The 12,480-nt window shown below is 27.7% G+C and overlaps 1 protein-coding gene across 1 annotated transcript; it reads right to left on the reverse strand.

The window, feature by feature from the left end:
- Positions 1 to 1,344: 1,344 nt before the first annotated feature.
- LOC114183849 (small ubiquitin-related modifier 2-like) lies at positions 1,345 to 3,338 on the reverse strand. The gene is made up of 3 exons (XM_028071004.2): positions 3,106 to 3,338; positions 1,773 to 1,922; positions 1,345 to 1,686 (listed from the first exon to the last, which is right to left on the reverse strand). The coding sequence occupies exons 1-3, from the start codon at positions 3,193 to 3,195 to the stop codon at positions 1,615 to 1,617; spliced, it is 312 nt and encodes a 103-aa protein (XP_027926805.1). The 5' UTR covers positions 3,196 to 3,338; the 3' UTR covers positions 1,345 to 1,614.
- Positions 3,339 to 12,480: the final 9,142 nt, after the last annotated feature.

Consider the following 12,480-nt stretch of genomic DNA (forward strand, 5'->3'; position numbering starts at 1 on the left):
TATATCAGAAAATATAAGAGAATAACGGTTGATAAACAGAGAAAAAGAAAAGAAACAAAGATAGACAATTTAAGAAAAAAACTTATAAAAGTAACTATCAATTTTCAAAAATATAATAAATAATTATATTTTAAAGGATAAAATTAGTATTTTGAAATGTGGACACAAAAGAGAAAATCTCTTTATATATTGTTATATATATATATATATATATATATATAATAATAATAATAATAATAGTAATAATAACTTGTCTATTAATATAATAACAAGGATGACAACTTATATAATTTATATGCACAAAATGTATAATACATTATTATAAATATCGGTAAAATTATTTTTCCATTTACCTTTGATTTATATTTTTTTACACAAAATTATTACCCTTTGTGCATTAAATGATTATATATTCAAGGATGAATTTCTAAACAAAATAATATGTTAATATATGGATATCAATATATATTTATAGACTTTTTTATCCATGATGCATTTTATTCATATTTGACTTTGTCAATAGTTGAAGCATCTAACTAACCCTTAAATTCATACTTGATGTGGAAACTTTTACATGTAGTTTATTATCGACATAATTGAACTCAAATAATGAGATCATCGCATTCATTGATAATGTTTTACTATATTTGTCAAAATAAAAAATTGAAACTATAATTATAATATGTGCAAATTTATTTTGTTCTTTTCTAACCTTATACTTAACAATATAACTATTGGATATATATATATATATATATATATATATATATATATATATATATATATATATATATATATATATATATGTGTGTGTGTGTGTGTGTGTATGTGTGTGTGTATTTTAGTATAAGTTTAATAGTATTTTTATTTAATAATTATTATAATAACAAAGTTTTAATTGCATATTTTCTTATTATAGTTAAAAAAGTGAGAATGTGCTTGTGAGAAAATGCCTATGTATAATCATGCATTTCCACTTGTTTTTCAAATATTATTTATTTTTATTATATTAACATAATATAATAAAGAATATACCATTTAAAAAAATCTTTAAATTTAAAAAATTAAATAGACAGTAATTTATTTAAATAAGAATTTAACCATAAGAAAGTCAATTAAGTTGCAAATAGTTATGCAAATAAATAATAAACATTTTACATGGAAAGAATGTAAAAATTTTATTTTCAGATTTTTCGTTTTTCATAAATGCGTATACTTCAATTAAAATAAGTCCATTAGTATAAAAGTCACAAAGTTTCATGACACCACACTAGGAAAACAATATAAACAATATAAGAAAAAACATGTATTCCAAACTAAGAAATCATGATGAACAAGACAATATTTACCAAAATATCAAAATTAGGTGATTCATAACAAACAATACAATGTCATCAACTTAATGAATAGGGAAAGACCATAATACTGTATCCACACAATTATAACAATTTTTTAAACAACAACACATCAGTATATATGGAAAATCCATATTGAAAATTGACCACTTTTTTACATTAACCTCATGATCATAAATATCATATCAAAATATAAACCTTGAAACAAGCACCAAATACCAATGTTTTCTCAAGCATTCAGAAGTAGATCAACATACACTCAAAGAAATTTATATCCACCACCAGTTTGGTGTAACATTGCATCTATCTCATCCCCATCTTCCATCTCTAGCTGCACAATGTAACAGTAGCATTATACTTTGCAGCAGTTAATAAAGAAAACTTTGAAGTTACAAATCATTACCAAACTTTTTCTACCTCATCAGGGGTTTGTTCAGCTCTAAGTCTTCTTCCATCAAACAAGAAAGCAATTGAGCTAAAATCTACAGATTGTCTATCACAGTATGCATTCATGAGTTTCTTCAGCTGAGTACTCCTTTTAATCCTAAAGAAAACCTCATTACCATCCTACAAAGAGTCAACATCAAAAGCATGAAAAATTTGTAAAAAAATTCACCCAAAAGAAAATTGTATTAGGAAATAATGTTTGTTGGATAAAGATAATGAAACAAACATAAACATGTCATAGTTTCCAAAAAAGATAGGTAAAGAAACTAGATCAGAACAATGAACATGTACAGATGGCAAAAGAACTGAACTAACATATGCATCATACAAAATTTGTATGACAGACAAACAAATTATATTAAATAATTCCATATCCAACATTCCACATATTTCTCATATTTTATTTATATATTTCACTGTGTCCTAAAGGCAAAGTAAGAGGAACTTTTCTCTGTTTTTCAAAACAGAGCAGGGTCATTAGATCAATACTAAAGTATAATAATTCTTCTCAATTCATAAGTTTTCTTCTTCTTTTTTTCGGCACAAATAAAAGGTAAATTTATTTGAAATTAACATAATTTTTTTATCGTTTTGTTGTAAAGGTTTCTCAATTATGGATGATAATGCAGTCATTTCAATTACAGATTAAAAACCCTGAAAAATAGAACACAAAAATATTTCAAACAAAGGTAATGAGAGTGTAAAGCCCTCAAAAAAACTTGGCAAACATGAAGCATGCCATTACAGTAGAGACAAAGACAAATTTAGAACTTACATTTTTAAATGATACTAAAAATAATTTTTTACGCACATAACACAAAACTAGTACTCGGAATATTTAAAGCAGTTACAGTTGAATTTCTACAATTCAAATTCAAGACAACTTGTTAATGAGAAATATTCAATGAAAACTACTTAGGATAAAAATCTCTCAAAACTCAGTTTCAATGAAAACTGCTTAAAATGAAAATCTGAAAATCTCTTAAATATCAAACATACTTTCTTGGGTAAATTAGAGGCCATTAATGCCTCCAAATATACATTTAACCATTATCATTTCTCAGTAGATATTTCTCCATATAAACTCAACACAAATCCAATAACATTTTCAGGAAGTAAAATTCTACACCAATCATGCAATAAGATATCATGAAGCAAGATGATTGAAACTACAGTAAGGAATTAAAAACATGTTCATGCATAAGAGAAACAAAATTACAAAACCAAAAGACACTAATTTTATTTCATTTGTTGACAAAAAGAATGAAATCTCAGAAAGTGAAGATGAACAGAGGATTGAAACCTGGCCCTTGACTTTGAGATTGATATGTGCTCCTTGATCAGAGGTCTTCTTCTCCTCTTCCTGGCTTCCTCTGCCTCCTGATGAAGACATTTTCAAGCTTCACACTTGTTCTTACTCTCACTTGAGAATTTAACCTAACAGTGAGAATTTGGTGTTTCTATAGCAAAGAAAACAACACCTTTGCTCAGTATATATAGTAGCGGAGTGGGTTCGAACGAAACAAATGAAGAAACACGTGCCAGTGCGTTAGATTTACGCTATGTAGATATTGTATTTGTCTGTGACTTGCCACTGGAATGGCCAATCCTCAAATCTATTAGGGTCCCACCGAATTTATAGATATTACACCGTGGCATTTTATTTTAAATTTTTTTATACATGAACATGTTTGTTATATCATAAAAAATAGGGTTAAATATGTTTTTGGTCCCTCAAGTTTCACTGAATTTTGGAATTAGTCCCTCATCAAAACTTTATACCAATTTAGTCCTTTATCTTTAAAAATGCGTGAATTTAGTCCTTTTAACCAAATTTTGTTAAGTTTATGTGACTTTCAAGCACATTTCATGATAGTATTTAAGTTAAGATTGAAGTAAAAATGTGTCAAACAGTGTAAATATTTTAAATACTATCATGAAATGGGCTTGAGATGTCAGATAAACTTAACAAAATTTGGTTAAAATGATTAAATTCACGCAGTTTGAAAGATGAAGGACTAAATTGGTCAAAAATTTTGATGAGGGACTAATTCCAAATTTCGCTAAAACTTGAGGGACCAAAAATATATTTAACCCTAAAAAATACATATATCTAAATAAAAATGTTTTTTTTATACTAAATGTATAATTTGATAACACACTTTTAGAGCTACGGGTATTTTAGTCTTTAAAAAATTAACTTTTATAATTATAAAAGAAAAAAATATTAAATATTAAATATATATATAAAAATTTATTGGACGTTAAAATAATAATATTCATATTTAAATTTAAATTTATTATATTTATACCATCCATAATGTTATTATAGTTCAATTTTATTTTATTTTTATAAATTTTGGGAGTGGATTTGAGTGGAATGGAGAGGGAAAAGAGGTTTTTGTTAGATTTTTTTAATTAAAGGAAAGATGTTTGAATGAATTTGAGATGATAATTTGTTGTATTATATATTAAAATGAGGTGATTACCATTTTATTTTTGAAAATAAATATGATATAAATTTAAATATAAATATTATTATTATTAGTTTTTATTATTATAGTAAAAATTTATTTATATTATTATTATTATTTTATTAATATTATTAACTTTTTATTATTAAATTATAATTTTATTATTAATGATACTAAATAATAATACTAGAATGGTTAATATGTTTTTTTTTTTTATCTTGGAGTGAGTGATAGAAAGGCATAAATTAATGGTTTAATTACTCGTATAGTACCCACTTTGGTAGGAGTGTGTCAATCTGGTACCCGATGTTAAAAAAGTGTCAATTGCATCCCAACTTTTGAAAAAGTGCTCCAAGTCAGTCTGTTGCATTCTAACTTTTGAAAAAGTGATTCAGGTCAATCTGACCGTTAACGATATGCCACGTGTTAGTATGTGGTTTATTTATTTATTTATTTTTTTTAAAGTTTTTTTTTTGAAAAATAAAAATAAAAATGTCACGTGTTAGGTCCATGTGTGTGCCACGTGACATTGTCAATGCTACGTGACATTAATGTCATGTGGCATTGTAATGCCACGTGTCAGTGTCAGTGTCATTATCATATGTCATTGTGTTGATTTCGATTTAGTCTTGATATATGTCTCAATGATTCAATTTAGTCCCTACTTATATGTCTCTGATTCAATTTTGATACAATGTTTTTTAATAATTAAAATCCATTTTTTATAAAATTAAAAGTAAGTATAAAATTTTTACAAAAATTAAGTATTTGATATTTATATTAAAATTTAGTGGTAAAAGTCATTTTATTAAGTCATTTTTAATAAAAACAAATTAGTATAACATTCATACAAAAAAAAATTGGTTTAAAATTAGTAAGAGATAATATTTTTCTATTTTGGAAAAAAATAATAATTAACAAACATGAGTACTTAATAAAAAAGTAATTAATAAAGTAATAGGTTAAAAAGTTGTTTTTAATAAAAAAATATTAGTATAATATTTATACAAATAATAAATTTGGTCTGAAATTGAGAGAAACAATATAAATATTAATACTTAATTTTGTAAAAGTATTTATACTTAATTAGTTTTAATCTTATAAAATATGGATTACAAAAATATTTTAATTTTTAAAAAACATTGGGACAAAATTGAATCAGATACACATAAGTAGGTACACTGACAATGTCACGTGCCACACAAGGGACGTGACACGTGACATTTTTATTTTTTTTTCAAAAAATTAAAAAAAATTAAAAAAAATTAAAAAAATCATATACTGACATGTGACACATTGTTAATGGTGTTAGTCAACTCTGTCTATAAGGGACCTAATAGACACACCTCTACTAAAGTGGGTACCATACGAACAATTAAACCAAAATTAAACTATTGGAAGCTGTGAAAAAAAAAAGTAAGGTTAATTTGAATATTAAACCTTTACATGCCTCGCTTTTTTCGTGAATCTCTTCAGTCATGGAAGATCGAATTCAACTCCTTCTATACAGATTAGCGCCTTCCTTTCTTCTCAAATTATGCAATCCAAAGAGAAATGACACCTCCAATTTTGTCTCCATGAACAATATTTCTCTTGATACAAATACAGCGTTACATTGCTTGTTGGAGTGAACAATGATGAAATGTTTAAAAAAAGCTTAAATAATGGTTTGCTCCTAGTTTTCGTTCGTTTTTTTCAATGTGGTTCTACTTTGTTTCCTTTTTTAATTTGGTCCTAATATTTGTCAATTTTATTTAATTTGGTCCTTTTTGTTAACATTGTTAAAATAATTAACGGATGTGAACAGTAACCGCCACGTGTCATTTTGTAATTTTTTTAAATTTTTTATTTAAAAAGATATATACATGTCAAGTTCATATCATGTCACGTGTCATTTTGTAATCTTTTATTTATATTTTATTTTTTCAATTTTTTTAATTTAAAAAAAAAATCCACATGTCAAGCCAATATCATGCCACATGTCAGAATCAGTTTTTTATATTCAATTTGGTCCTAATATTCGTTATTTGTTTTCAATTTGGTCTTAATTTTTTTTAAATTTAGCATTTTTGTTAGTGATATCTTTTTAAAGGTTTTGGTCCTAATATATATCAAGCCAATATTTCTCAAAATTATCACATTTTTACACACATGCTAAAATGTTTTGTTATTGATATCTTTTTAAAGGTACTTTACTTTAATTTTCTTAAATATGATATAATATTTTGTTATTTTTAATATTATAATGATATTATTAAGCATGATATTATTAATGTTGTGTATGTTATAATCATTATGTTGTTGTGTTGTTTAATATTTTAATCTTATGTTGTAACATTATATTAAGTTTATTGTAACTCTTCGTTGGAATAGGATTGTTTACTAATTAAAGTATTATAAATCAAGAATTCAGCATAATCAAAATAATAAGTATATAATATGTATTTACCAGAGAATTTTATAATTAAAAATTTTCATAGATGTATAAAACTCCATAAACCAAGAGGAGGTATCCAATACAAAATTTATATACTAAAGCTATAATTACTCACTATTTAGACCCTCAACAATATCATTGATGTTCATCTCTCTCACTTGTATTGTTCTATGCTCACGTATAACATAAACATTTGATTCTACTTCTGGAAGACCGGTGTATTGAGCAAACAAAGAGACTTTGCACCTGTCATAACTCACCCCTACCTCTCAGGAGCTATAACTATAGCTTTCACATTGGGACACCAATCCCTCTCGAGTATGAGATAGGTAAGTTCCTTATCTGTGAGGTCTGGTCCTTTCCATGTCCAAACAATAACCTCTTTCAAATTTCATGAGTAGGTATCGTCCTTTACATGAATCTTACGCTAGGAGAGTTAGGGTAGTCTTTTCAAACAGATATAAGGTTGGCTTTGTTGGCATAAGCAAGCTTGAAGCAAAGAATTGATAAAGCCATGTGCATGAAGATCATATGTGTTTGATGAAGATTGATGAAGATCCACTTGAAGATTATGTTTTTAGTGTATTAAATCTAGAAATAATGTGTTAAATGCAATCATTATATGTTATATCATGTTGGTAGGCTATATGACATAAGTTAGATGTCTTGTTAGTCTTAGTGTGTCTCTTTTAATCTGTTAAAATGGGTTTTAACAAGTTAAAAGGCTTGTAGTATATAGTTTCTGGTATGGATGTTTTCAGTCAGTTGAATTATTTTTCAATCGACTAAAATTAGCTGACTGTACAGAAAATTCAATCGACTGATTTCACTTAAACCAGACTATATATGTTATGTTTTCGAGAGCAGAGGTGTAATTCTGGGTTTTAAAGTGCAAAACTTTGTCATTCATCACTAGAAAACTCTCTCTCTGTAACACAACTGCAACGTGAAGTTTGAAGGTCTTGGTTGATCTTGGAGGCATTTTGGCTTGTGAGTAGCTTAAAGAACACATGTATGGTTGGCTAGGGAGAGCCACCATCAGGTTTGGATGTTCTTGTGCCTTTGGTTGTTTTGCCTAATGTGATTTCAGGTCTGTAAGTGTAATTCTTGCAAGATTGTTGTCTAGATTTTTGTGTGAGTCAAAAATCTTGTGATTTTCTTTGTTCAAAAGTGTAATATTGGTGTGTGATTTGTAAAAATTTTGAATATGGTGGAAACCAGGCTTAGGTTGTTCTGGTAAATTGGATGTAGCTCTATGATTGAGTGAACCAATATAAAAACAATTGTGCAATTCTCTTTCCTTCATCTCACTCACTTTGAATCACTTTAAAAACTCAAGAAAACCAAGCAATTCATTCTTTGTTGTGCTTTTATGTGTTCTTGAGTAATCTGAGGTTGTATACTTGTTAGAAATATTGAATGAAACAAGTCTTGTATGTAAAATTTTTTTGTTTAAGTTAAATCTACGAATTCTGCATAAATTCCCAATATTTTAGCCGACTAATTTGAAATTTTAATCGACTGTTTCATAGCTCAAGAACAAATTAGTTTGTTGTTTTATTTTTTGACTAATTGAAAGTGTAATGGTATGAAACTGTTACATTCTAATTCTCCAGTCTATTTGATTCAATTGAAATGTGTTTTATGCTTTCGAAAAAGTTTTAAATAGCCAATTCAACCCTCGTTCTTGGCTTAAATCACCTTTTTAAAACTAACATGCTTAGTGGTGGATTTGGAAGGGAGTCTGGTTGAGGTTGTGGGTTCAACTCTCCCTAATAACAAATACTAACAACTAACATTGCTAATAAGAAAAAAGGACACAAAAATATAAATGATAATTTAAGAGACAAAATTTTGTCTTAGTTTTTTTATTTGAAAGAATCATGATATGATGAAATTCATGAAATCTATGTCACAATAAGTGACCTAATATAATAAAACTCATAATATTTATAAATGTAAATCCCACACTCTCTATTTCACATTTCTCTTTCTTTCACCTCTTCCTTTTCTTTGATTTTCCTCTCTCTATCTTCACACAACAACGCACCACAGAGGAAAAGGTTATTCTCTTCCAAATTTTCTTTCACCATAAAAATAAGCCTAATCTCTTGAAGTTGGATTTTAATTTGGAGCAAATTGTCTTGAGGTAAGGGAACCTAGTAAAATTGTTTTATACATGTTTTATGTTTGATTGGTATGATATGTTGAGTTGTAGATTTCTAAATTGATATGCTTTATATCTCTTTCCATATGGTCAATGTTGTGCAGAAAACCATCGTGTAAATTTGGTCTTCTTTTTAAGCTTTCATCTTTCTCTTCTTGGGCTAGTATTGTTTGAACTGCTAGTGTGTAAATTTGGTCTTTTTATATGCTTTGATTTCATGTACTTACATTAGCACAATCTTGTTTTCTTGTTTCTGGGCTAGCTCGTGTTGATCTTGAGCCTAAGATGGGTTGTCTCAAATTTTGTCCTAAGATGGCATGTTTCAAATTTTAGATTTTCTTTACCTTTGACCTTAGTTGAAGTTGTTGTTTTTATGAGTTAATTAATGTCTAGTAGTGGGGCCAAGCCCACCTTTGTCCTAACCTTAACTCACTTTGTAAGGGGTTGGGACTCTTTTTTGACCGTTGATTTGTGGCCCCCCTAAAAGTGGGGCTTATTCATGGGTGGGTTAGGGTTGGCCCATGGATCATGGGTGATATTGACAACTCTAACCACAACTAGCACGAACGAGTGAGTGACAAATACCACCCACCACACCATTTTCTCACATGGCGGCAACAACAAGTTCATATTTTGATTTTTGGTTTTTCAATGATTTCGCTTGATTTGCGACTGTGGAAGCACTAGGTAAAGCTTTGGAAAGTGTGAAGAAGGATAGTGTTTTGAGTGGAGCTGAAAATTGGTCATCATGGTTGCTTGATTGTGTCGGAGGTGAAGTTGATGTGAAGAAGACTAAAGTTGTAGGGTCACCGAATTTTTGAGACTTACAATAGTAACTTTGGTCTAGGGGGACCAAAGAAGGCAAATACAATGTTCATTGAAAAAACTGTAGTTTTTGGTCTTTAGGATACCAACAATGGAGAAGGAATTGAGATAGGTTTTGTGTCAAGGAAACAACAATGGAGACCTTTGCTTCTCTCATTGATAAAGACTTCAATCTTGAGTCCCTTCCTTGTGGATTTTGAAGAACAAAAATTTATGTAGTCTTTTAGCATGTAACAACCCATTTCACTATAAAAACACACTAAAGAAAAAATAAATGAGAACTAGTGGGTTATCCCACTAGCATGCTAAGTGACGATAAAATTACACTTTTCAACTTGTTTTCCTCAGTCAGCCTAGCCTAATTTGACCAGAGTTTAACAGGCCAACCCGCCTCTTAGGCCAAAATGTGTCGACTAACCCATTTTGCCACCCTTAGTAATGATTAGAGACTTGGTAAAAAATTTCTTAGTGTTATTATGAAGGGTGAACGAAATTTGTGAAGTAAATGGACTTGATCCATTTGTTTCTATTGTGTATATTAGACCCAAACAATGAGTTTGAGTTTATGGGTTTACAATACATAATTTTTCTAATTCCACCTTTATTAAATGTAAAATAACACATTGCAATTCCAAAAATTATTTCAAATGATTTTTTATATATTATAATGTATATTTTTATGGATTCTAACTACAACAAATTTGTTAATTTGTGAGGAAAATTAGCGAGAAAAAATATTTGCACTAATTTGTTCTTGTTTAGCAAGAGATTAGCAAGAAAAAATATCTATCACTAATTTATTGCTATTTAGTGAAGAATAAATTTTTCTCACTAATTTGTTGCTATTAAATGAGGGATTAGTGATGAGAAATATTTCTCACTTATCTGTCGCTATTTAGTGAGGGATAAACTTTTCTCACTAATTTATCGTTATTTAACAAGGGATTAGAGACAAACTACTATCATAGCTAATTTGTCGCTAATTAGATATTGTTTGATAAATGTATTATATTTGGTTGCTATTTCCTCACAAAATTAAAACTTTAGCTACCAAATGATTTAGTCGCTAATCCGTAACTAAAATAAAATAATATTGTTTGATAAAGTTATTATATTTGGTCGCTAATACGAAATAATATTCAAACTATTCAAAAAAGAATGAATTTTTACATAAAATTCAAAAGCAATGTACTAACAAATTATCAAGATATACTTTATTATTACATGTAAGTTAATCTTTTATTTATAAATTATATTTATTACATATATTTTTAAAATAAAAATTAATATTAACTAATAAAATCTTTTTTTTTTCTTTTCCTTTTGAATGTTAATAAAAAATTATTAAAATATTTTTTATTAATTATATTTAAAATGAAATGGTTAATTATTTTTTTAAGAGTTAAATATGCTTTTGGTCGCTCTAAATTTGGAATTAGTCTCTCTTTGAAATTTTTGACCAATTTAGTCATTCATCTTTATAAATGTGTGGATTTAATCCTTTTAACTAAATTTTGTTAAGTTTATATTACCTTTCAAGTGCATTTCATGATAATATTTGAATTGTTTACATCATTTGATACATTTTCGCTTCAATGAAACACGTTTGAAACGTCAAATAAACTTAACAAAATTTGGTTAAAAGAATTAAATCCACGCATTTCTAAAGTTTGAGAACTAAATTATACCAAAGTTTTGAAGAGGGACTAACTATAATTTTCACTGAAAATTCAAGGACCAAAAACATATTTAACCATTTTTTTTAAATATTTATTATCTTTATTTTTTTATACACTAATTTATTTGAAATAAAAAGATTATTAGTTAATTTATATTATTGCGAATTTATTATGATCGTAGCATGGCAAACCAAGTTTGGAACTTAACATGCATGGATCACTATTTTGACTCTTGAGTTATGGCAAGGAAAAAGGCAAGGGAAAGGGCAAACTCAGATAATATAGAAGACTTAAAGGTTTTGGGCTAAGAGGAATAAGGATTGATGTGAGACGCTTTAATTGACATATGGAAGACAAAAGAGTGGAAAAAGAAATCTATTGCTGGTAAAAACAATTAGGCTATCAAGCCAAAAGCTATGGTGAACACTAGAGGGTCAATAAGCTTTAGACAACACTTGAAAAAGATGGTATTCATTTTCTTATTTTCTACTAATATATATAACTTTATAATAATACTTATATGTACATTTGGTGAATATCATTAGTGCATCAATCATATGCATAAACATACTTATTATAAATTTTGTTATACATTTGGATTTTGATAGTATTCATTCTCGAGAATTACATGTTATTTTATAGAAGGCAGAGCACAATAGGTTTGTTTCTTGTGGTGAACTATACAACAAAGTTCATAAAAGAAAATATGGTCAATATGTTTGTAATAAAGCAAAAAATTTCATTGTAAGCATACATGTAAGATAAGATTTATTTACTTATTTAATCTTGTCTTACAAAATAATTGATTTATTATATAGGAATCATATGAAAGTGCTATGGTAGAAAAAGTATGGAGAAGATGTATCAAAGCATCCAAAAGTTGATTCCGAAACATAAGTGAAGATAGAGGTGAAAATAAAGAAGGTAGAATTCACAGTATTAACCATAACTTTGATCTTACCATTATTAGTGTGAATGGTTCATCTTCATTAGTGGTAGGTCATTCCACAAATTCAAGTCATGCACCTCCAATAGAAGAAATCACATAAATAACTACACAAATGTCTCGAATGCAGCAACAGATGTAGACACAATT

The sequence above is a fragment of the Vigna unguiculata genome, chromosome 5, assembly GCF_037176805.1.
Source record: "Vigna unguiculata cultivar grain cowpea cultivar isolate G323 ecotype 2 chromosome 5, ASM3717680v1, whole genome shotgun sequence".
Taxonomy (NCBI): Eukaryota; Viridiplantae; Streptophyta; class Magnoliopsida; order Fabales; family Fabaceae; genus Vigna; species Vigna unguiculata.